The 27,327-nt window shown below is 32.5% G+C and overlaps 1 protein-coding gene across 1 annotated transcript; it reads left to right on the top strand.

Moving 5' to 3' along the window:
- The first annotated feature begins 316 nt into the window (after positions 1-316).
- On the top strand, positions 317-27,050 carry LOC132736227 (BCAS3 microtubule associated cell migration factor-like). Its single transcript, XM_060723331.1, has 22 exons — positions 317-504; positions 2,352-2,406; positions 3,133-3,208; positions 3,997-4,097; positions 5,070-5,151; positions 6,144-6,207; positions 6,752-6,862; positions 7,289-7,365; positions 8,253-8,329; positions 9,369-9,452; positions 10,459-10,617; positions 11,258-11,488; positions 12,185-12,278; positions 12,907-13,047; positions 15,466-15,738; positions 17,853-18,015; positions 18,652-18,749; positions 19,415-19,515; positions 20,261-20,448; positions 20,599-20,651; positions 23,024-23,148; positions 24,454-27,050. Exons 1-22 carry the CDS (start codon positions 437-439, stop codon positions 26,368-26,370), a joined length of 4,338 nt encoding a protein of 1,445 aa, XP_060579314.1. The 5' UTR covers positions 317-436; the 3' UTR covers positions 26,371-27,050.
- Positions 27,051-27,327: the final 277 nt, after the last annotated feature.

Below are 27,327 nucleotides of genomic sequence, written 5' to 3'. Positions count from 1 at the left end.
GCCTCTGAAATGCACTCTTAGACTCTATTTCATCTGCTCACACCGATTTATATACGAAAATGAATAAAAAAGCAAGTATCGGCGGAAAATGCGGCATTTTCTGCTTTGTGATCATGATTTTTGCAATCATCTACAGGAGAGGTACTGCTCCAACACTTTACAGAGTGAGTTAAACGATATTAAAATATGATATTGGAAAACAATATTTATTCAAATAAAATAAAATAAATAATGAAAGGTTAAAGTACTAGAATTTTTATATAAAAGTACAAAAATTGAAGTAGCATTATTGTACGGTATGATACGTTCAAATTATCGGGAATATCCAAGCGCTGATCTTATAATGGTGACGTCACTTTTTGCGACTACAGTACACAAAATTAACATTGTCTATTTTTGACATTTTCCTGTGATACTTGAAAGATTAGTGGCTAAAATGTCAGCAGATCCACCAAGGAAGGCCTATAAATATACTTGCAGCATGATGAGACCCCAAATATACAGGTAAGGTGCAAATATTTCGAAAGTTTTGATGTCCTTTTCTTTGTTTACTGTTTTTGACAGACAAAGAGGCGCTAAAAGGAAATGAAATTTATTTAATTTTTTTTTTTTAATTCTTTTTTCTTTTTTCTTAAGACCTGCCCACACGTGTATAGTTTGTATCTTGCGCTGAAAAGACTTATAAAAATAGTTTTGCCAAAGTATTAAAGGAAATAAAAATAGTGACACTTAAGAATTATAATCAGTTGATCATTTGAATTACCATAATGCACATTTTTTTCTTAATTATGAAATGTTTGGTATGTCATTCATCTATTAAGTATTTGATGATATATTTAATTGTTTCTATATTTTGAACACTCTAGTATTGGGGATGAATTAACGTCCTTAAATGAAATATTTTTTTTGTTTTCCCCTTTAGGGCACCCCATTTGCCTGGCTACATTTATGCAACTGTTTGCAAATTCGTTACTGTTTTATCAATTTTGCAAACGCAAAATGAATTACATTAACAACAAATTTGCTATTATAAATACATCAAATTTTGTGTATGATTAAAATTACATCGGGTTTATATTGCCCTCAAAGCCCCTCCAGTCTCCACCTCAACTTAATTCTCCCTCCAACAGGCAACATCCCTAAAGTTTCAACTGTTAAAGACCCTGCACATGCATTTACTTGAGAAGTGAGTGAGCAACTTACTGCTTACTGGTCAGAGAGAAAGCATAGTATTATATTTTTGCCAAATTTTGCATTTTTTAATTCTTTTATCTGTATTTTTATAAAATACAAATTAGCACACCCAGAGCTCCATATAATCTAAGCCTATGTCCTGTTAGTCAAATACATTAAATAAATGTATGTCAATGCCCCAGAGTGGGTTATGTACAGTATTGGAAGAAGAAGAAGAAATCTCAGAGTCCAACAACTTCATTGTTAAAATAAATAATGCTATTCATTAATATTGTCATGCCTGTCAGACTTACGCTAAAGCCAACAGGCCGGACTATGGTGGCTGATTTGGAACACTTTTATGTGTTGTAGCAAGTGACAGCACTGCAGAGCGACAAATTGCGCTTTTCTGTCCTGTCACTAAGAAACACACCATATGGCACATTGTCGTGCAGCGTGTTGTCGCGATGTAATATTGTTGCTCTGCTCAAATTGAAGAATTGGCTATTTGTATGTATATACAAGCTAAACAACCGGGCAACAATGTGCCACACGACAATGCTATCGATAAGACAACAGTGCGACAACACATCATTTTGCTTGCGACAAGACAAAAAAGGCGATAATGATATAGGTTGTCACTACGTTGTGTTGTCACTATTGACAACAAAACGCGCAAAGTGTACCAAATCAGCCACCATACAGATTATAGTCATTATAGAAACTTCCAGTTAAAGTAAGCAAAATGAACAGCACGAATTGATTCATCTTTTTTGTTAATTTCTGCCTCTTCACATGTACTATTTATTTTGTATTTTATTGCAATCTGTGTCACTCAAACCAGCAGTTCATCCTTTATAACAATTGTCTGACAGTTGATAGTACTGTATCAAAATGATTTCCAATATTTTAAGAAACATCATACATTTAAACGTAATAAAAACAAGACATTATGTTAATGTGTGCCCCAGTTAAAACACTAAAACATTTTGGGGAATGAAAAATTATCTGCAGTAAAATCAGAATTAACTTAACACATTATGCAGAGAACAATTTTTGGACTGATAATATTCTTGATTGCTAGTACAAGATACTTGATCTAAAGGGATAACTCTGTGAAATCATACAAATAAATCATCTGATCAAGTGCTATAATTACACTCTTTTATACATTACAGTGAGAAGTCTTTAATGGAAAGTGTGGTGGATTTTTTCTCTGATGTTGTGCCACAGGTAAATCTTTTTCTTGATCACAGATGATAATTCAATGATTTGCCTACCAATACAGCAGATGATTTTTGACTAGTTGGCTTGTCATTTTAAATATACTTGTTTTTATTTCATACGGCATGTCTAAATGGACTTTGCTTTTCAGGTAAATTAGGACGAAGTAACTAATGAGATTTAAGGTGAAGTTATCGCCTGACAGTCCTGGTCATAATTTCATTTGGGATGAGTTCATATCAATTTCCATCTGTTAGAATTATAAATATATACATTGGTAGTATGATGATACAACTGTATATGTATTCAAACATAGAACTAATAGAAGCTACTTTTGCATAAATTAAATATGCTACCATTACAGAAATATTGCCAAAGCAAGATATATAGAAATTTGTTTCCACTATTTTCAATTACTACATAGTTAAAGGTATTATTAGATTCATAAATTGAAATGTTGAAAAAAGCCATTAAGTGTCCAGTTTTCATGAAAATATATAAAGTAAGAATTCAGATTTGCCTATTTTCACGTCATTTTGTTGATTAATCACTATGGTTGTAAATTTGTCATACATTTATTGTATTATCATTATTTTTAATAAACACATTTACAAACGACTTCAAAAAATAAAACATAATAATATTAGAAAAATATTGGATTGTTTATAACATCATTCTCCCTTCCAAAGCTTAAGTATTTCAATATTCTCCATTTTTTATGACATTTTGTTTCAGGCTTATACAGGAACACAGAAAAATGAAGATAGGGAGAAGATCCAGTGGGTCAGATTTGAAAATTGTGATTGCAATGGTATGTCATTTTCCCCATTTAAAGATCCTGTATGTTGTAATTTAAGATGTAACAACACAAGTGAAATTTTATATCATATTTATAATTATTCTTCTAAAACAATTTCCAAACATCCAAGAATATGCTAGGTATGTACTGCAAATGTATATACGCATTGCAAGTAATCATTAAAATATATGCATTCATTTCTTATTGAAAAATTTTGCTTAGATTTTATCAAAAATAAATTTCTAATTACCTCTCTTTAATTATATGAAATGTATATTTGCTAATATCTTTACAAATAATGCTTTTTGGAACGAACCTACAATATTGATAAATCTTCATTTGAGCATCATATTTATGATATAAAACCATAAAAAAAATAAAGTTACAGGATCTTTAAAATATAAATTAAACATGCATGATATAAATCAAATCAGGCAATACTATTCTTTCCATTGCTCAATATTTAGCATATTCCAAATTCATAAACCAAGTTCATAAAATTGCCATAATATGAGCCGTGTCATGACAAAACCAACATAATGGGTTTGCGACCAGCATGGATCCAGACCAGCCTGCGCATCCGCGCAGTCTGATCAGGATCCATGCTGTTCGCTTATCAACTCTATTACAAGTGGAGAAACTGACAGCGAACAGCATAGATCCTGATCAGACTGCGCGGATGCGCAGGCTGGTCTGGATCAATGCTGGGTCACAAAACCACTATGTTGGTTTTGTCATGACACGGCTCAATTATGTATTATTATATAAAATCCTCACTAAAAGGGGCTTTTTTATTACAGATGTTGCCAAGAATCCTGATATGTTTAGGTCTGACACTAAAGGTCTGCCTCTCCTTCTTATACTTGGCTACAGTAATGGTGTACAGATATGGCATGTCACTGTAAGTATACATCATATGTTACACAGAAATGAAAATTTAAAACAAATGAAATCTTATGAACAAGGATGAGATAAATATTTAAGATATTTGACAGGTCATAGTGGAAGCAAAGGTTGTCTGAAGAAATCAGAAATAAGCTTTTTTATTCCCCAATTACTTACGGGACAGCATTAAAGATGTGCTTATCTTTAAGGATTAGCTTAAGTTTCATGTTATTACTGATATGTAATGTATTATTATGTTCTAATATTATGTTCAATGTTTCCAATAAAATCATAGTTAGTGTTATGTAATAATTGATGGTTATTTCAGTGTTTTTGAGTTTCATAATTTATGTATAATCAGAATTAAATTTATGAACATAAAGATATCCATGTTTGTATTGGTTCGTGCCATTCACATGATTTTTATCTTGACTATTCAAATAATAGAGAGAGCTATTGAACTTACCCGGCTCTGGCACCGCATTTTGGTTAAGTTTTTGCATGCAAGTTCGTTTTTTCAAAATGCTGAAAGGAATGGGTGCATGCAAGCTGGTATTTCAAAATACTGAAAGGAATAAGTTACTTTCACACACTCATTTGAGAGCATAGTAGAAGTTCATGGTCTAAGGCCCGTAACTCTAACATGGATTTTGATAGAATTATGGACTTTTTCAACTTGAAAAATTCTACATTATCCAGACTCTTGTTTTACCATCAAGCTCTGAGAGTAGTTGAGCATGCTGTCATACATACCAACAGCACTTGTTCTAATTTGAGATAACTTTCTTCATTTGATAGATTTTTGAAATGTAAGATTGTTAAGAAATGAAACATGACCTTTATTTGAATATTTATCATAGTTTTCCATATTTTTTTTTTATGTTTGTAAAACAGATCTTGTAAAGTCTTTGCCTGAAGCATTTTATGATGCATGTTTCTGTCTTTATTTTATTGATCAAAAATGTTAATTTTGACTTTCTTCCTTCAGCCAAATGGAGAGGCACAAGAAGTGTTGTCTATGAGACAGGGGCCTGTCAGAATTTGCCGGATCTTACCCAACCCTGATCCAGGTAATGTTATAGCAATGTTATTTTAATGTGTTATAACTCTTATCCTGCTCAAGGTAACAGATTCTACCCATGCAACCAGTGCAGACCACGATCAGCCGCTACAAGTGTCATCTGATCATCGTCTGCACTGTCCACTTTTCATTCAGTACATTTTCCTTTAACATGTCAGAATGATTTTGTCCAGATGGAAAGATGGACAAGATCATTTAACATATATAGTGTTGTAAGGGTTAATGTTAAGTCCAAATGCTAGTAAAAATAATTACAGGTCTATGTTAACAGATAACACAATTTGCTCTCAGCATTGTAGTGACCTCCCAGTCAGCCCCGAATATTGAACAAATTTCGTCTTCGGTCCATTGAATGTTTGCAGACTGACTGATTGGTCACTATAATGCTTTAAGGTCTTCAGTGCTTTGTACTATTTTTTAAATGATTTATCACATAATGAAGTTTTTCTTTCCCTTACCTTGCAGCTTGCTTGTTTTGAATTATGGACTTTCTTATGTGGATTCGAAACTGTCAATCAATATCATGAGGGGTTTCAAAATAAAAATGATAAAATATAAACAGGTACACATATAAGCCTGGTATCAGACTAGTCCTTGATGCTGTTTCCTCTGTATCAGTGTATGTGTTAAGAGTGTCCCTTCAAAATAAACATGATCTATTTGCACTACTATTTTGCATACTGAGAAAGCCTAAATTTGAAAATTTCTGATGGATTATTTTGCATACTGTCCTTATGGGCATTTATTTAACCATTCATTTCAAGGGTTGTGTCTATTGGGATAAAGAAAGTAGGTCAACAACGAAGAAAGATGCTGAAAACAAAGGAATAGATAAAGTCACTCTTTCATTGCTCCTTTTGAGCTGTTTAAATTGTTTAAATAACTAAGTGACAGTGTTGCCATCATCTAATTTGTCCTTCAGTTTTTTTTCAGTACTTTATGGCTAATAACTATAGAATATATACATTATATATATTTCAGTTCTTGGTAATGGTGACAGTTTTAGTCATAAGAGACCACTGATAGTGATGTGCGACTCATCAAGGTAAATAAATAACACTAATTCAGTCTGTATGGTGATAATACTTATGACTTTTAATGCAACACATGTAAATAAAACCTAAAAAAACTATAGAAAATGTAATGACAGTTTTGTGTAGAATCCTCTTTTCAACTTTGAGTGTTTTAGTGCTCCAAGGGAATTTTATTATTATTATTCTTGTATTTCTTAAATATAACATATTAAATTGGAAATTAGTTGAATGCTTGTTTTGATTTTTTACACTATTAAATTATTATATAGAACTATATCTATGATATATGAAATTTTTAAATGCTAGACTATGGAACAATAACTACTGGTCCCTTGGTTGTGGAACAATAAACGCAGGTCATTTGGTTGTGTCTACACACTATGGAGCAATAAAAGCTGGTCCCTTGGTTGTGGAACAATAATTGCTGGTCCATTGGTTGTGTCCACACTATGGAACAATAATCCCAGGTCCCTTTGTTGTTTCTATGTCTATACTGTAATCATGTTGCACTTATATAAATATTCGAATATTTTTTTGTTTTTGTTTTGTTTACAGTGCTGGACAGCCATACTGTGGTGTTAAGTTTGTGTCGTTGAAAACTGGGGATGAAGTGCATAGCATTAGCTACAAAACACTGCCTGTACAGAATATAGAGTGTAATAAGAGGTATAGAATAAATATTTTAATAAAAGTAATCTACGCCTACTCTAGTGTGACTTTGTAATGGACTTGTTTTGACAGTCTGTCTATCTGTAAGGTTTTGGGATTTAGATATCCAAGTTCTAGAATTAAAGAAAATTCTATTGTCTTCTGTCTTTAAATTCCAAATTGTTACATTTCCATTTACTTTGTTCAGTTTAGTGAAATAACTAGGTCACATTTCCACTAAATTTGTTCAATTAAGTGTGATAACAAGGTTAAATTTTCACTTAATTTGTTCAATTAAGTGTGGTAACAAGGTTATATTTTCACTTAATTTGTTCAATTTAGTGTAATAACTAGCACAATATTTCAATAAAATGTTTTCATAAAAGTCCTGAAATAAGAAATGTTTTGATTGAAAATATGTTATAAGTATTATCTTTCTTTCAGGTTCCTGGTTAACATATTTCTGGAGAAAGTTTGTGTGTATGAAACATGTGCATTTCAACAGTTGTTCTGGATCACAAGTTTGTTGATTGTTTTAATTGATTTTTTTTATTTGCTCAAAATCTATATTGGACATATACTAGAATGCAACGAATAACAATTAGGGGTGTCACTGTCATCAAAAATGCTAACTATTTAAAAGGTGACATAATAACTGTGTAAAATGACGGTACTAAAACTATTACTAGATTTTAAACATTAACTTTGGTAAGAAAGTATTTTGTTATACTCGACAACTCTTACAAAACATATCTGATTATGGAGAAACTGTTGTTCGCTAGAATTGTACAGTAACCAATAAGTCGATAAGATAAGGATGCAATCGGAAAAAACATTTGAAATTCAACAAAATGTCATATCTTGTCATAAAGAAACAAAGGTAATGTTAAAACCCAATCTAAAATTTCTTCAGCATTTGGTCTTATACCAATCTCTATTTCTGGTTATTTAATGCTCTAACCGGTTTATGGTTAAAAACCGACAGAACCTGTTTAAACGGATAAATGTGACAACCCTAATAACATTGCCTATTGAAATTAATCATTGATTAAATTAGTATTTTGAGGGCTTAGAACAAAATGGTTGTATTTCATATGACATAAATATGTAGTTACATCAAAACATTTGTTGAGTTAAATATTTGGTAACAATCCATAGATTTGTAAAAAATTATGCTCCTTTCACAGACAAATATGCTTAAAGTTTATACTACATTGCCTCAGGGATGATTTATATGTTTTGATTCAGTCAATTGCACAGAAATCAGTAGTTAATGGTTAGTTATTCAGGAATGCTGGTTAAATGAATCAGCCACTGAGACATGTCTTAAAAAAGATGTTAGAACATGTAGAATTGGTGTAAAACCAGAAAACAAACAGTTGTAAAGTTTGCTATTAATCTACTTCAGGCTGTTATCCCTGTTCTGGTCCTACAGTGAACCCTATAGCCTTGTCTACAAGATGGTTAGCATATGCTGATAAAAGGGTAAGTCTATTTACTTTTGGTTCACGGATGTTTCTGATTTTTTTTTCAAAAAGTCAATTAGCGTCAACATTTTAGCCCCAACCCTACTGAATCTTTTCTAATAGACTTGTCCTGCTATGAATTCTGAACAGTCCATTAGTAATATAAGGGGTTTCAGTATCAAACTAATACAACTGAATGGCTGGTACTAAAGGGTCTGGTCAGAGTGTTGACATGTGCTTACATATTTAGGGTTAATCTAGAATGTAATTACCACTGCAATCTGTCATCGCTTCAAAGATGGCTGTGTGTACTTGAAGTTTAACAAACTATTCTTCAAAAAACAAAACATCAGTTTGGTTTACCCTGGGTAAAAATGTCTTTCCTTAGTTCTTACCTTATCTTTATGAATTATGATAATCATGTTGTGAAGTTAAAATATTTCTATTTCGGAGCATCTTTTTTATACAGTTTTGCCTTTTGTATAACTATGCCTAATTTTTGAAAAATATATATGTATTTCTTTAATTATATACTGTCTATACTGCTGTACTGTTAATGTGTGGGATGTCAATATAAAAAAACTAAACTTTATCAACCAATAGTACAGAGTCTTGTCATACTACTCATGTATGTGTGAGTGTGTTTGAGTTTATTTATACTTGCCACCAGTTGCCCACGTGTGCGAGTCTTCCAGAAGAGAATTTGTCATTTAAAAATTTTTGGAGGATAGTGCAAGATACAGAAAGATGCCCCAATTCAAGAAGCTTCTCCCTGGTTCTTTAGCATGTCAAGTGTTTAAGCACCCATACAGGAAACCTCAATTTAAAGTTTTGTCAGAAAGACTGATTAGTAATTTTTGTTGGCCAACCTGAGAATGGAACCCATAATGTTGAAATTACAAGTCTCATACTCTAGCAGATTGAGCTATGCTGGCTTCTGCTATTGTGCAGGTTGGCCTGGCATTATATAGGTGGTATAGACAAGTCATTATTGCCCAGTAAAGAAATAAGTAAATACTCAATTACACAGTAATTAAAAAGTGTGTATTAATTTACAGTTGGTTCCTATGCATCAGTCTTGTGGAGGAATGTCAGGGGATGGTTCCCAGTCCTATGCTGCTACAGTTATCAGTGCTGCTAAGGTAAACATCTTGCTGGTACCAGTTTCAATACAGAAATTATATCATAAATCTAGAAAAATCATGCAGTCTTAAAATTATCAAGGGAAGGAGGGAGAAAATTCATAGGATGTATCCTGAATTAAGGATCATTAAACTCACAGGAACTCTGTTGTTTTCTATATGAAGCCTTAAAAAATGCTAAGTTCAGGATTAACAGATATTTTGAAGTTCTAGCTTCCTCTAGTGCACATTGCAGAAGTAAAAGATTTTATTGTCTATATTTTCAAGAAGCAAATTTAAATTTTTTGTGTGTACTTTTGTAATTTATATATGCTTTTATAATGTCATTAGATCAGACTCTAAGTATTTTCAACAAAAGATGATGTCTGTAGCACTTCCAGTCATTCTCATATAAATTAATCACAAATTGTGCAACAAAAGCAAAGATTTCATATCACATACCAGTGCTGCTTTTGTTAGTCCCAAAAATGTTATAGCTCAGACTTGCATGTATTTTGATGTGACGTCTTTTGCATATACAAACATAGTGTAAAGAGTTTTTGAAAAAAAAAACATACACAAAATGTTATTGTTATATTATAGACTTGTCATTGAAAAAAGACTCTTTTTCACTTTATTTCCCGTAAGTGAAAAATAAAATATTATATTTGTGTAAGTTTATTACTGAATTTATTGGACTTGTTGAATAAAATAATATTTTTCCAGAGTCTGGCATAATGCAATTTTATTCAACATGTTCAATAATTTCACAATAGAACTTACACTCATTCATTATCATTTATATGTTCTTCAGATTATAAGGAATAAGAAACATTTGCTTGTTGCTTATTTCTAAGCAAATATAGCATTGCGGCTTTTGATTGTTCCATTCCCAAATATGCCAGGAATTTTATTTGGAACTTGATACTGAAATATCAAATTGCCATTCAAACTGTTCCATTCCTGTTCAAAGATGCCAAGTAAATCTATTTGAAACTTGATACTGATTTATGATATTTATTTTCAGGGAGCATTTAAAGGATTATCAATGTTTGGCGAGGCAATGGTTAGTTCTGTTACTGGATGTAAGCCGTCGCCAGTAAAGAGGGATTGTGTAACATTAGATAACGGGAACCGGCCGGGTATTGTTACAGTTGTAGATATACAGAACATTCATAATGACCACGTAAGTCCTTATTTCCAGCAACATCGGGTTTGTTGAAAGTCACCATTGTTGTTATACTTTTCTAGTCCTTCAGGGTCATTGATTCCATTTCTTTTACTGTTAGTAGATTGCATGGTGTTTAAGCTGATGATAAGGGGTATGAGAGATGTTGCATATAACATGTATAACTTTGTTTCTTATGAAAAGACATAATTAAACTATGAAAAAAAACTAATTAACCTGTGGAAAGACGTAATTGAACTGTGAATAGACCTAATTAAACTGTAAAAAGATGTAATTGATCTGTGAAAAGACTTAAAATTAGAATTAAACTGAATCTATAAATCTCACCTTTCAACTTTTGTTTTGGTTGCCATTGTTGGATCTACTTTTTTCAGATTTCTTAATACTTTTGTAACTTTTAACTGAAGATGATTATTGTTAATTTTTGTTCAGTAAATCTACTATATCATTGTGAGTTTTTGTTTTTGCCACATAAGGTATGATTTAGCATAGCAAAAAAGCTTTCATTGAAGAGTCTTAAAAAAACAATTGAGCAATTGTCTAAAATTTACCATACTGTTTAGCTAAAGGTTGACTGTGTGACTGTTGTCTCTATTACAACAAATAATGGCATGTTAGTCTGTCTTGTATTTTTCAGTTTAATGTGAATGAAGACAATGAGGGGGATGGGCTGATTGCTCACTTCCATGCACATGCCAATGAGCCGGTATCCAATATGGCTTTTGATCCGACTGGTACCCTGCTTGTTACAGCCTGTAAGCTAGGACACAATTTCCATGTGTTCCGACTTATGGCACATCCTGTGAGCTCTTCACTAGGGGCTGTACATCATCTATATACATTACACAGAGGGGAGACAACTGCAAAGGTATTGGTCCTTTTATTTCTTCTATATTTTGGGTTGTGGTGTTTTGCACATTTAAGAATATATATTGTTAAGTTATTTGTTTTGTTTCATATTTGTTATCAATTACTATGGAAAGAAAACTTAATAATGATTGTCAATTCGACGTCTTTTTAGAATGTACAAAATATATATTGTTTTAGGAGAAAAATTTCTAGTATGGTCAACTATATATGGGTGTATATGCAGTCATGGTTTTATACTGATGATGAATACCTAGTATAATGCAAGTTAATTTAGATGTATTAAATATTAGTCTAATTATTCGACATGCTCATTCAATATATAACTTTTGCCATTTTACAAAATGAACATAGACTTCTAACCCATTAATGTATCATTTACTATCATAGATTAAAAATGTGATCTGCATGGGTAATTTCTCAGTTATCTTCCTGTATTACTTTTGACATCATTTATGATGTTTGCGCACTATGTTACTTATATATAACTTATTGATGTATTGATAATTATCATAAATTAAACACATGATCAACATGTGTAATTTGCAATCACCTTCCTGTATGCTATCATTTATGTTGACATTTATTTATTATAAATTTGACATATTTATTTTGACATCATTTATGACGTTTTGCACACTATGTAACATTATTGAAATACCAAAACATAAGACGTTGTTTATTTATATAATTACAGGTTATTGACATAAGTTTTAATCATGACAGTAGATGGATCACAGTAAGCTCACATAGAGGAACCACTCATCTTTTTCCTATCACACCATACGGGGGTAAGTTTTCTCTACATAGTGCCTGAAATAGACCTACTCCTGAATTAAGAATATTTGGGTTTTTATCCCAGCTAATCCCAGGGTACAGACAAACTTTTACAGTTACAGCTTCGAAAATAAGCGCAATAGGTTGACTTATCTATTGTGACCTGTAGTGCACCTATAATGAAGCTATAACGGTAAAAGTTTGTTTGTACCAGGGGATTAGCATGAAAAATCCCACATTTGCCAAGTTCCAAAAAAACATCTATTGTATTGACATAAGAAACTGTTATGGGTGTTAAAAAGAAGAAAAGAGAGAAATTGAAAATCTAATGATGTATCTGTCATTGATAAATTCTGTTTTATCTGATAATGTATGAAAGAAAGTTTCAGAGGTCTAAAATTTATGTCTATAAAAAACATTGTTTTAGAAAATATTATATTCAAAAGTAAAAACATACCTAACTAAGAAAATTTATTAAATGAGGTAATAGAAATCCCTTGAAACATCTTACACACATGTTTAACCCATCTAATTTTATCTTTATTTCTTGTTTTGCTTTTTTGTACTTGGCATATTATAACTGTTTAAAAGTATTTCATTTTTAATATTACAATTTTTTTACCATCTTATTTCGTCTACTAGGATCAGTTAACATTCGGACCCACTGTAAACCTCATGTAGTAAATAGAGCTAGTAGATTCCACCGGAGTGCTGGTCTGGATGAGTTTGACCACAGTGTTGGCCGGAGAAGTCCAGTATTGTCCACTAGTCCAAGCTCTTCAGGTATATACATATTTGACCATTAGTATTTTGTTATTAAAATCCCACAAAGTGTCTAATGGACTGTTCCCAGATTTAAAACTGGACAGTGCCTTTTTATACCCCCAAAAACGAAGTTTGGGGGGGTATATAGGAGTCACCCGGTGGTCGGTTGGTCGGTCGGTTGGGTGGTCGGTCGGTCGGTCCAGACATCCGTTGCATTTTCCTTGTCCGGAGCATAACTTAAAGACTAATGGTTGGAATTCAATATAACTACATACAATGGTCAAGCACATTGAGAGGAAGTGCAGTGCATAAGAACCATAACTCTATCTTGACTAATTACAGAGTAATTGCCTTTGTTACTTTTCCTTGTCCAAGGCATAACTTGAAAACTATTGGTTGGAATTCAAAACAACTTCATGCAGTTGTCAAACACAATAAGGGGAAGTGCAGTGCACAAGAACCATAACTCTATCTAAAGTAATTACAGAGTTATTGCCCTTTGTTACTTTTCCATTGCTTTCTTTTGTCCGGACCATAACTTGAAGACCAATGGTTGGAATTCAATATAACTTCATACAATGGTCAAGCACATTGAGAGGAAGTGCAGTGCACAAGAACCATAACTCGATCTTGACTAATTACAGAGTTATTGCCCTTTGTTACTTTTCCTTGTCCAGGGCATAACTTGAACACTACTGGTTGGAATTCAAAACAACTTCATACAATTGTCAAACACAATAAGGGGAAGTGCAGTGCACAAGAACCATAACTCTATCTAAAGTAATTACAGAGTTATTGCCCTTTGTTACTTTTCCATTGCTTTCTTTTGTCCGGACCATAACTTGAAGACTAATGGTTGGAATTCAATATAACTACATACAATGGTCAAGCACATTGAGAGGAAGTGCAGTGCACAAGAACCATAACTCTGTCATGACTAATTACAGAGTTATTGCCCTTTGTTACTTTTCCTTGTCCGGGGCATAACTTGAAAATTACTGGTTGGAATTCAAAACAACTTCATACAATTGTCAAACACAGTAAGGGGAAGTGCAGTGCATAAGAACCATAACTCTATCTAAAGTAATTACAGAGTTATTGCCCTTTGTTACTTTTCCATTGCTTTCTTTTGTACGGAGTATAACTTGAAGACTAATGGTTGGAATTCATTATAACTTCATACAATGGTCAATCACATTGAGAGGAAGTGTAGTGCACAAGAACCATAACTCCATCTTGACTAATTACAGAGTTACTGCCCTTTGTTACTTTTCCATTGCTTTTTTTTGTCCGGAGCATAACTTGAAGACTAATGGTTGGAATTCAATATAACTTCATACAATGGTCAAGCACATTGAGAGGAAGTGCAGTGCACAAGAACCATAACTCCATCTTGACAAATTACAGAGTTATTGCCCTTTGTTACTTTTCCTTGTCCAGAGCATAACTTGAAAACTAGTGTTTGGAATTCAATACAACTTCATACAGTTGTCAAGGACATTAAAAGGAAGTGCAGTGCATAAGAGCCATTACTCCATTTTGACAAAATACAGAGTTACTGCCCTTTGATACTTTTCCTTGTCTGGAGCATAACTTAAAACGTACTGGTTGAAATTCAAAACAACTTCATACAATGGTCAAGCACAAAAAGAGGGAGGAAGTGCAGTGCACAAGAACTATAACTCCATCTTCAGTATTTATAGAGTTATTGCCCTTTGTTCCTTTTCTTTGTATTTCTGGATTTATTACAGAGTAATTCAATAAAACTTCCTCAATGGTCAGCCACATTTAAAGGAAATGCAATATACAAGAACCACAACTATCTTTAATTGCCCACAACCATAACTCTATATTTCAATTCTTTTACAAGGTATTCTGTTACTAGTAACATCCTCATTTCCGAAGCAGTCTTGTGGGGGTATTAATCACATTTAGTGATAGTTCTAGTTACAAGTTAAGTGGTGTTTTTGTTATATTGCATTACAGATAGAAAATTAAAATAATCTGATTGCATCTTTTATATCATCAGAGAATTGCCTGGTACAGTATTTTTACAGCAAACCCTGTAAGGAAATAGCCGTTGTTTCCTTTAGTAAGAAATTTTATACACATTTCTTTATACTGGTTGGTTCCAGGAAAGGATTTGATAGTGTGTTTATAAGGTTTATATAGCTTCTTACACAATCAAAAACTAAATTGTGCGTGTACCAAGTTTAGCACCTGGAATTCTGTCCATCTAACCAAACTTTTTACTATTAGATGATCATTTTGATATTGAAATCCCTGAAACCCACATGGGGCAACTCTGGATGTACATTACATCAATTTACTATAAAGTGAGTGGAAAGAAAATAGAATGCTATCAAAGGACTAAATTACTTGTAATTCTAGCTATAATTAACCTGTATCTAAACTTTCTTGTTCTATATTAAACAGGGCAGTATGACAGGTATCCCACACTGATTCAACAAAATACCCTGAACAACAACATGGGCAACCCACGTTTACCACCTTATCCCCACCCCATCACCATATACCCAACATTCCAAGTAAAACAGCCACTAAACGTCGCCCTGAACCCAGGAAACAAGAACCAGAGTCCTAGTCACAGCCCCACGGGATTTGATAATGTTTATTGTGTGTGTGCAAAGTTCTGTACCCCCAGACTGTGTGTAATTGGTTCACCTAAACTGGATGTTGAACGAAGAGGTAGGTATTTTGATAGTATAAAGAAATTTCTCATCAAACAGTAAGTCTAATGGCAATTTGTCTCTCACCTCTAGATTCAGAAATCATGTGAGGTTGGTAGTAGTTCACTTGCAGAAAAATTTGTAGTTTCTTATTAGCTGTCCAGGAAGGCCAATAGGTGGGCTGAGCAATACCAAGATATGACCAAAATTGTGTTAAAGTTGATATAAAAACCAGACAACACACAAAGGATTTAGGCAAATTGCACCTTTAAGTGAAGGTTATTTAAAGGAGAAAATTATGTTTAACAAAACTTCAATAGATGAAACTTGTTTGTCTGTAGATTGGATTTTAGTATATAAATGAAATCCAACAATGGTAAATATGTTTTGTAATAAACACCTGTTAATGTAAATATTGGCAAGCATTATATTACTTATAATTCAGTATTTTGAGGAGCTTGAAAGTCACTATACAGTGTGACTAAAATCTGAAGGAAATGAAGTAAAAATGTTTTTTTGTATTTTATGTGTAGACCTATTTTGCTATTTCATACCCTGTCTAATGAAACAGGTAACTTGTATTTTTAGCTCACCTGTCACAAAGTGACAGGGTGAGCTTTTGTGATCGCTTTTCGTCCGGCGTCCGTCCGTCCGTAAACTTTTGCTTTAAATGACATCTCCTCATAAACCACTGAGCCAATTTCATCCAAACTTCACAGGAATGTTCCTTTGGTGGTCACCTTTAAAAATTGTTCAAAGAATTTAATTCCATGCAGAACTCTGGTTGCCATGGCAACCGAAAGAAAAATCTTTTAATATCTTCTTTTAAACAACCCTAAGAGCTAGAGCTTAGATATTTGGCATGAAACATCTTCTAGTGAGTGTCTACCAAGTTTGTTCAAATAAAAGCCCTGGGGTCAAAATTGGCCCCGCCCCAGGGGGTCATAGATTTTCCCTATATGCATATAGTAAAAACTTAAAAAAATCTTCTTTTAAAGAACCCAAAGAGCTAGAGCTAAGATATTTGGCATTAAAACATCTTCTAGTGAGTGTCTACCGAGTTTTGTTTTAAATAAAAGCCCTGGGGTCAAAATTGGCCCCGCCCCAGGGGGGTCATTGATTTTCCCTATATGCATATAGTAAAAACTTTAAAAAAATCTTCTTTTAAAGAACCCAAAGAGCTAGAGCTTAGATATTTTGGCATTAAACATCTTCTAGTGAGTGTTCTACCAAGTTTGTTCAAAAAAAAGCCCTTGGGTCAAAAATTGACCCCGCCCCAGGGGACATTGATTTTCCCTATATGCATATAGTAAAAACTTTAAAAAATCTTCTTTTAAAGAACCCAAAGAGCTAGAGCTAAGATATTTAGCATGAAACATGTTTCTAATGGGTGTCTACCAAATTTGTTCAAATAAAAGCCCTGGGTTCAAAATTGGCCCCCGCCCCGGGGGTCATAGATATTCCTTTTATGTGTATGGCAAAAAACTTAAAAATCTTTTTTTTGAAGAAACCCATATAGCTAGAGTTTAGATATTAAGCATGAAACATCTTCTAATCAGTGTCTACAAAGTTTGTTCAAATAAAAAAGCCCCCCGGGTCAAAATTGGCCCTGCCCCGGGGGTCATTGATTTTCCTTTTTTGTGTATAGCAAAAACTTAAAAATCTTCTTTGAAAAAACCTATATAGCTAGAGTTTAGATATTAAGCATGAAACATCTTTTAGTAAATTTCTACAAAGTTTGTTCAAATAAAAGCCCCAGGGGTGTCATTGTTTTTAACTATATGTGTATAGTAAAAACTTAAAAAATCTTCTTTTAAAAAACCCAATGAGCTAGAACTTAGATGTTTAGCATGAAACATATTCTTATGGGTGTCTACCAAGTCTGTTCAAATAAACAAATAAAAGCCCTTGGGTAAAAATTGGCCCCGCCCCAGGGGGGGAGGGTGGCTATATACAGGTGAGAGACCTCAGGGCCATCATGGCCGTCTTGTTTACTTTGAAATTCATAGTTATTTGTTATATAAGCTAATTAAATGTCATTGTGAAGGTCAAACCAGAATTAGATATTTATTGTTATTATGAAGTAGAATGTTAGTATAATATAATTTATCATGTATGATATTTTATTGTTAGATGGAGGTAAGAGGCCTGTTGACTCGTTGTTTGTGATGGCCCAGTCTGGTACACTAGTCGAGTATGTATTAGAACCGAGAGCTAAATCTGTCAGTGATAAAGTCACAGATGACTGTCTTCTAGAACTGAATGTGGTCGGACGAATGCAATGGAATCTGCAGAGGTGAGCAAAATGTTTGCAATATTAAAGATTGTTATATTTGCCAGGGTGGTATTGTTTATTTTCATCATAAATGAATTTACTGTAGTTAAGGTATTGTTTAATTGTTGAAAAAGAAAAAGAATGATTATTACATATGAGTTCACACTTTCCTTAATTTGATTAAATACATCCTCTGATAACTGTATTACAGATTCTTTTTTTAGCTCACTAGTCTGTAATGTGAGTTTGTACAATGGAGGCTTTCGTTTAAATACTGTACAGTGCATGAACTTTTCCTATTGTATTTACGTCATTGTGTTCCAAATTTGTTTGAATCATGAGAATCACATATTTTTTATTGTTGAAAAGAAATGAATAAGTGGCAGATGGTCTAGAAATGCATCAATATCAAATGTGTGAAAATCTAAAGAAAAAGGCCAAAAATGCGTTTGTCAGTATATAATTGGTCCAAAAGTTCAGTGTTTATATTCTTATATGTGTCCAGGTAATCATCACAAGTAAAACAAGATAATGACATACAACAAAATACACTTGAAGTAATCTGCACAATTTCAATATTTTTCTGAACAAGCAGAATTGTAGATGCTTCTTAAGGAGAACCTCTATGTAAATTGGATTGTACATTTTTACCTTCAGACTGAAGAACTCCCCAGAGTTGAGACCACCGTTGCCTAGCAACAGTCCCCTGATATTGTCACATGAGGCTGTGGTATCACAAATTCCTACAGCACCAGGTAATAACATTGCTTTCTCCTGATTCCTTCTGTTTAAAATTGATGTTTGTTAATGCCTATGATAAACTTACAAAAAAATCTCTAAAGAAACTTGTTTTTGACAAAGTATGTGCATCTGTTTAAGTAGAACTCAATTTTTTTAATGGTGGGCAGTTATTTTAGAATATTAGAGGAAAGTCAGACTCTGGGTGCAGGATGTGTTTCTCAATTCGTTTGAATAAAGTGTCCTTTCAGCTTTTCTTTCTTACTCATTTTTTTTTTTTGAAAGCTTCAAGATTTCAGTTTAATTTAAAGATCCTTTAACTCTTTTTTTTCATGGATTTGTTTTATATATATGCTGCTCAAATGAACATTGATCAATATTGTAAGTTCCAAAACGCATTATTTGTAAAGATACTACCATTTTACATTTCATGTAAATAAAGGGAGGTAATTAGAAATTTATTTCTATAAAGTCTAAGACAAATTTTTCAATTAGAAATGAATGCATATATTTTAATGATTACATATTATGGCTATAAACATTTGCAGTACATATTTTACATATCCTTGGATGTTTAAAAATCTTTGTAGAAGCATAATTATATACATATGTGTGGTTACATCCTAAATTATAACATACAGGATCTTTAAGAATGATAAAAGTTTGTGTGTGTGTTTTTTAGATTTGTATGATTTACCTGGATTAACAAGGCAGGACTCCAAGGACAGTTTATCATCGGAACATAGTAGTAAAGATGATAGTGATGAACAATGGCTCTCACAGGTAAATTTAAAAATTATCTTGTCTTTATTTCACAAAAAGACTAAGTTTACTCTCGCTGAAGTATATTTATTACCAGAATTTTTGTAGGGAGGGGAATGGGGGTGGTTGGTGAGGGGCTCCATGGCTTAGTGATTTAGGTAGTTTGCTATGACTAAAGTGCCCCTCATATCTGTAAGTTTAAACCTTGTCAATGACTTGAATATTAAGTCTTTAACTCTGTAAGCTTTTCAACTTGGTTTATGGAAGGTTGGTGGTTTTATATAGGTGTCTGCTGGTGCACAAATGTACAAACTGGAACCCGAGCTAGATTGTCACCATGTAAGAGTGGATGCAAATTAAACCCAACAAAACAAAAAAGTAGTTTTATATATTCTAAATGAAATGTGAACAATGTATTTTAACAGAAGTATTTTTTTTTCCAGTTATTGACAGAAGTATTTTTTTTCAGTTATTGAGAATTTTGTTGAAAATGCAATTTGTGTGGTTTGAAATAATTGGCTTAACACTGCCAAAGTTATTTCCCTTTGTCCATTCATATCTCTTTATTTAGTATTGCATAATAATAGGGCATTGCAGTTGGAGCACAAGAATAAAATAGTAACACTTCCTTTTTGTTTGTTTATTCATGTAATTTACTGTTAGGAAACTGCATTCTTACAAAAATAAATGATTTTAAATAAAATGCAGAGTTAGATATAAATACATAAGAAGATATCAAATTGAACTTTTCCCAAATTAATTTCAGGTTGAGATAATCACCCATGCAGGGCCTCATAGACGACTCTGGATGGGGCCTCAATTTTCCTTTAAGACTTACCAGGAGAACACAACAGTTCTGTCATCTAACTCCTCCTCCTTGCTTTCCCAGAGTCCTGAGTCCAATATGGCCGCCATGGATATGATGGGTGATGAAGGTGACCTTGAAAGTCTCAAGTAGGTCAAATTTTGTCAAGTTCTCTATATTTGCTAAAATAATTACTGTACTGGTACAAAATGATAATGGTTTTTAATTATGATAAGATAAATAAACTCAAATTAGTATTAAATGTGTATATCAAGTCATTGTTAATACTGTTTGAATAGGTATAATTTGGTTGATAACGAATTTAGCTTGAAGGTCAATGAGTCTGCTACAAGTTACTCAAAGGGATACTTGTAGAAAGGGTTATGTCTTAAAAATAACTGTTGACTTTGCCACAAGAAAGTTCCAAGAATTTCAGAATACAAAGCTTTCAAATTTTGATATGACAGTTTTTATGTGTTTTAGAGAGAAAAAAACACAACCCACAAAACTTTGACAAGTAAGAATGAAAATTAGGTTGAAAGTAACTGTTAATGATTTACATGGCTTGATAGTCGGAACTGTTTAAATCAGTTCTATAGATAACTTGAGAAGAGTAATATAAACTGTGATGTTGTTACTATTATACTTTGACAAAGAGAATACATGCCTAGATAAGTAAAAACATTGTAATATTTGATACAAATGGAACATCTGTGTATTTGAAATCTCAGATTATGTGATTAAAATAATAAATTTTTTTTTTGCTTTTAATTTTCACTGATATTTTCTGGTTTTAGTTCTTTTTAGTGTGTGAAAAGGCAATGCTCCACATATTTTAAAGATGAATTGGAGTTCTGGGAAATATTGTGGAGACTTTGATTAATGATCATTTTTCCTTCCAATTAAAATGGATTATTTCCCAAAATATTAAATTTAGAATTTTTCCAATATTTTGAAATGTGTTTCATTGGCATATTAAATTTTTAATTGGAGATTTAAAAGTAAAAAAAACTTTTAAATACAAAAATGTGAAGAAACAATTCAATTAAAAAACATTCTCTGAAGGTTTTGCACCTTAACCACACTGAATATGCAAACAGTGAGACCAAATCAGACAGCAAACAGTTATACCAGCCTGATCAGGTCCTGCACAGGTTGCATGGGTAGGTTTCAGTTATGTAACAGGGTAAATATTAAAGATTCCTTCATGGTCTAGTGATTATGAACTAAAATAAAAGTTATTTCCATAATGCTATGAAAATATTTATAGAAAGTATAACATAGAGAAAGTAGGAATCCCCAAAGAAAGTCCAAAACAACAAAATTGAATATGTTGCAGGCTCCATTTGATTAAGCCTGTTCATGGACGGTACTGTCAAGTGCAAACTACTGTCCATGCCCCCTAGCACCGGCTTAAGCAGAATTCATCATTTAAACATGAAAAAGGTGAAAACCTTTTCAAAAAAACCCATTTCAATTTTTTTTTTTAAAAGGGTTTACGGGCAGCTAGTCTAACCCGTCAGTTTTTCCCAATGCTTAGCCCAGCTTACAGACGTTTCAAGGAGGACGCCCGTCTAAGTGAAAAGAATCGGAGAAAAAAAGTGACCTTTGTTAAATTGAACAGGTATTTTTTAAAAAAATTCTTTGTTTTTCCCTTTTAAATTTTAACCCCCTTAAATTTTGTGCCCTTTTGAAAATTTAAATTGGGCTGAACTTTTTTTGAAATTTTTAAAGGTTTAAAAACAAAAAAAACTTTATTTTTTGTATTTAAGGGAACATTTAATTTTATAAAGGGGAATTTGAAATTTTTTTTTCCAAAGATTTTTAAAGGTATCTCGGTTTTTTTTTGTTTTTCCCCGAAACCTGCAAAAACCCTTTTAGGATTAGCTTTGAAACCCAAAGGGGAAACCCAAAGGCCCCTTTCTGAAAAAATTTTTGGGGTTTTCTGCCCCGGGGTTTTCTGTTACTGTTGGTTAGTTTAAATTTTTTTGTTTTTTATATAAAATTCCCCTTTTTGGGAATGACTTTCAAAATTAAAAGCATGGCAAACCCCATAGAAAAATTTAAAAATTAAAATTTATAGGATTTAAAAAGGGGAAGACTTAAATTTTGGGTGAAAATTGTTTTAAAATTTTAACTTGATTTTCATTCTTTTTAAACAGAATTTTGATAAAATACCACATCTTCTTGGTGTTATGTAAACTGGACAAACTACATTTGAAGCAACCAAAGAGGTCAGATGACATGAAGAAAGATCCGACTTAAAGAGACACTTGCTGATGCTATGTAAATCACCATGTAAAGATTTGAGAAGCTTTCACTCAGACATCAAATGGTAATTTTGCATGTATTCAAATTACTTATATCATTATTCAATAGTTAGAGCTTTTATCTTAAAATACATAGAGTTAAAATGGATATTATAGGGCTTCTTTTTGTCTTGTTTGAGTATTAATTTGGTGAAAAATTGGTGTTAAGCTTTATACATTTAGTTTCGAAATTTTTATATTGTGGTATAGGTATACACTTCTTTCACCTTTCCTTTCTTATCCCATTTCATTACCAGTAAGTTTAAACCTTACTTCTGTTACCTACTTTTAACATTTGTATTAGTGTTTACCATTTTTTGTTTGTATTGACGCCCAACAAGTGTGTCTAGATGTTACAACACCTAAAATCCCCATAATATCAGCGTCATATATTAAAACCTTTGTTTAACAATAGACAATCCAAGAGCAAGTGTAAGAGCAGAAAAGGCAAGAGATCAGGGTGGGAAGAAGAATGTTGTAGAAAAAAATGAAGGTGCTGGAGTTATTCATAAGGAGAAGACAAGGGCTGCTAAAAAGGAAGTGGGGTTAAAGGGGATGATTTGGGGGGGAAAAAAGATCGGGAAATTTGGAATCAGAAACATAACAAAAGGGGAAAAAAGGGAAAAGAAATTTCTGGAAAGCAAAGCAAGCAGGGGAAAAGGAAAACAATATTAAAGTGTAAAAGAGTAAAGATGTAGAAAAAAAACAGTCCCTGTTAAGGGTGCATTTCAAATGATAAGGAAAAAAGGAAAAAAAAAGGGTAAAAAAGTCAATTGAACCCAGATTTCCCAAGTGTGTACCTCGCTCAAAAAGGGGTGAAAAAAAATCGGGATTTAAATGATATAAGGATGAAATTGAAAAAGGGGATTAAAAAAAGGGAACGGGGGAAAGCAGAAAAAATCACTCCCAAAAAAATAATCCCCGCAAAGAAACACTAGCCCAAAAAATAGATGATTTAGTTTGGTTAAAAATGAAAAATCTTCTGAAAAATCTGGTAAAATGAAAAGTAACAAAAAATCTAACCAGGATAAGCCAAGCGAAATTACTGCCAAATTAGATGCTGAAAAAATTAAGTCTTCTGAAGAGTCTGTAGGTTCCCATGTAAATGACACATGTGGAAATAATCAAACAGGAAAAAGGAATCTACTGGCCCCAAAAAAAAACTGGGGTCTCTAACCCAGCATAAACAAAAACATTACAGCACTGCCAAACATTTATTGAAAAACCATGCCAAATTTTGGTTCTTCTGAAATCTGAGATGTTTTCATGTAGGGATAGTGTCAAAAATAATTTAGTAATGAAGAATGAAAATGAAGATTTGCAATATTGAAACAATTTACAAAAAGATAGTCAAAGGGATGTCGTAAATTAGGCCAGTCTTTAGGTGAGAAGAATTTACAGCCTTCAAACTCGGTGATAAAAAGGGGAAATACTGGTAAGGGAAAAAAATTAAAGCCCAAAACAAAAAAGCAATGGACCCTTTAAATTGACAACATCGAAATTGAAAGGGAAATTAAAAAGGGGAAAATAAAAAAGGAAAAAAAAAAAACAAAAAAAAAATTTAAATTGTTTTGAATCTTGACCAGAAAAACCCCATAAAGAAGAAAAAAAAGCAAAAAATTAAAGGGAGTATCAAAATTTGTAAGCCAAACTAAAAAAGGAAAAAGCAAACCCATAAAAAAATGTTCTAAAAATTTTTTTGAATCAGTAAAAGTTTTATCACTTGAAGGAAAAAAATTGGCTTAAACCCCTCTGATTTTTGATTTTTTAAAAAAACGGGAAAACTGTTTTTGTTTTCTTGATAAAAATTGGGAAGCGGTTTGGGATAAAGGGAAATTATTTTAGGGTTTAGCTGAAAACATTGACTTATGTCCAGACACATCAGTGCAAAAAATAAATAGTCCAAACAAAAATAAGGATGAAAAATTATCTTCAAGTGAAAATATGAAAACCAGTGAAATTAAAATGCTAGAGAAAGATAAAGGATTAGAAATTCGGAAATCAATTTCTCCTGAAGCTGTTGAAGAAAATATGAATTCAAATTTTGATACTGTTGTAAAATCCAAAGGGAAGAAAAAGAGAAAAAATGAGAGCACCAATGAAAAAGATCTTGTTGCAACAAGTATGGAACATAGGAAAGTATACGACTTTAAATATGATGGTGAGTGCACTCTGAAGTCTGAAATTTCTGTAACAAAAGATATATCAAGAAATAAAGATGATAAACAAGAAAGAAACAAACAAAAACCTAAAGAATCAGAAAGGAATTTGTCTCTTACACAGGAAGCTGAACTGACGGAAAGTGAAAATGATACCAAAAAACAAAATGTAGAAGTTAATGATAAATTAAAGTCATCAGAATTTCAGTCAGCTGTCTCTGATAAAGAACCAGTAAAATCAAATTCTTTTAAGTCTGATGAAGATATGTTTCAAGTTAAAAGTAAGAAAAATCGTAAGAAGAAGAAAAATATGTTTGAAGATTCATGTTATGGTGAAATACCAAAGGATTCTGAGAAGCAAACTGATATAGAATCAGGTGTAAATGAGTCACATGCAATTAAAGAAGTGGTAAGGTTAGAAGAAACAGATGTAAAGAAGGAAAATTACACAGAGAAGACAGAGTACAAGTTTGAAGTTTCCTCTGTTGTAGAAAAAATACCAGATGAATTGAGCGAAGTCTGTGACACTGGCAAGGAAGAACTTTCTGCCGTTGCATCAAACAATGATAACATTGTTAAAGTGAAAAACAGTAAGGTCTGTAGAAAAGATGAGCCAATGTCAAATGATAAGGACGAAAATCCCAATATTGAATCTGGAGGAAAATCAGAAGTTTTGGAAACAACTACACTTCAAAAGAATGAACAAGCTCAAGCTGAAATGGCAGACGAGGAAATGTTTGTTGTGACTAAGAAAAAGGGGAAAAAGAAGAAGAAAAATGGGGATACCTCAACTGAATCCCCATGCCCATCATCTGAAAATAAAGTAACTAAAGGTAAATCAACAGTCATTGAAAATGTTTGGTCAAACAAGAAAACACTTGGTGGATGTCAGGAAACAGAAAATTTACTGGAAGAAAAGCAAGGAAACATTAAAGAAACTCGTAGTGAAATTAAGGAGGATAAAAACTTAAATGATACTAACTCAGATAAGAAATCAAAGAGTACTACTTGGGCTGAAATCTCAGTTGACTCTAATGAAGAACCACAAAAAATTGATGAAGAGGATGACGAATTCGGAGTAATTATAATGGAGAAGAAAATGGAAGATTCGGCAGAGTCAGGGTCAAAGTATGAAACGGCAGATTCTGCAGAAGATGATCCATCGGCTTGGGAAAGATTTGAAGAATGTTCTGAAGAGAATGAATCTGAACGTGATACTGCTGTAGAGTCATGTAGTAATATTTCAAACGAAATGAATGAAGCTGTAAACGATCTGCCAGGGAAATCTAAATCTTCGGGATCAGTTAACAAAGCAAATAGTTCAAATGAAATTGAAATTAATGAGGGAAACGATCATTTTGATGAGTCAAGCTTAATTAAAAGTGAAAAAGCAAGTCCATTGTCAGAAACGAATGATGAAAAAAGTTTTGCTTTGGGTACTAAGAATGAGGTAGGTGTGTCTGCAATGTCAATGTCTGTGTACGATGACTCACCTAGTAGTTCTAGTAGAAGTTCAGAGGAGCGTGATGTTAATGGAAAAGTGAAAACATCACCTGAAAAAGAATCTAAAAGCAAGAAGAAGAAAAAGAAGAATAGAAAATAGATTTTACACTAATTTTAAGATCAGACAGATTTGCTAATTTATCTCTTATTGTAACTGCCAGCGATATAAAGATGAATAAATTGTTCCTGTAAAATATTAATAATTTTTAGAGATCAAGTTTGCACTGTTTTTTTTATTCTTATTTGTTCGGAAAATAGATTGAAAAACAAAGAGGTGTTAAAATCATGAATTGGTTTGCTGAAAGGAAATTATTTATTTTGACTGAAGACACAAATTTTGTTTTTATATACTTGAACAACAAAGTCCCTAAGAAGAGGCATAATAATATACTTGTTTCATGAAATGGCGTTGTTATGTGTTATATGTTAAGCATTTTAATTTATTTATTTATAATTGATGTATAAATGTAGTATTTATTAAGTTATAAATGGTGGTGGATGCTTATATGAAATTATGGAATACCGGTATTGAATATGAGCAAGAAGAGGGTGATCCAGTATAACATTATATATTATCAATTAAATAAAACATAAAATATAATAAAAAAAGTAAATAAAAACAAACAAAAAAACAACGATATAATATCATGTGTTTATTCCTTTTTAGCTTTAGTTTCTGTATGTTCTTTTTTTCATTCTGATATTTAGATTTTTTTTGGACATATATTTCATAAAATTGAGATAGATTTTACACTTGTAGAACACAATGGATTTTTTTTTTCAAATACAGAACATTTATCATATGAGCTGCGCTATGACAAATCCAGCATAATGCGTATCATCCGCGCAGTCTGATCAGCATCCATGTTGTTCGCTTACAAACCCTATTACAAGTAGAGAAACAGATAGCGAACAGCATGGATCCTGATCAGATTGCGCGGATGCACAGGCTGCCTGGATCCATGCTGGTTGCAAACACACTATGTTGGATTTGTCATGGCACTATGTTGGATTTGTCATGGCACTATGTTGGATTTGTCATGGCGCGGCTCAATAA

This window comes from Ruditapes philippinarum, unplaced genomic scaffold (genome assembly GCF_026571515.1).
Source record: "Ruditapes philippinarum isolate M1 unplaced genomic scaffold, ASM2657151v2 ctg414_1_1_1_1, whole genome shotgun sequence".
NCBI classification, from domain to species: Eukaryota; Metazoa; Mollusca; class Bivalvia; order Venerida; family Veneridae; genus Ruditapes; species Ruditapes philippinarum.
Note: the sequence above shows the minus strand (reverse complement) of the source record. Positions and strands in the feature narration are given on the sequence as shown.

Bases quoted from the DNA above. Each gene is read 5' to 3' on its own strand.
- LOC132736227 (XM_060723331.1), top strand. From the start codon at position 437: ATGTCAGCAGATCCACCAAGGAAGGCCTATAAATATACTTGCAGCATG. The intron at 10,618-11,257 runs GTAAGTCCTTAT...TGTATTTTTCAG, and splicing joins AGAACATTCATAATGACCAC to TTTAATGTGAATGAAGACAA. The intron at 19,516-20,260 runs GTAAATTTAAAA...AATTAATTTCAG, and splicing joins ATGAACAATGGCTCTCACAG to GTTGAGATAATCACCCATGC.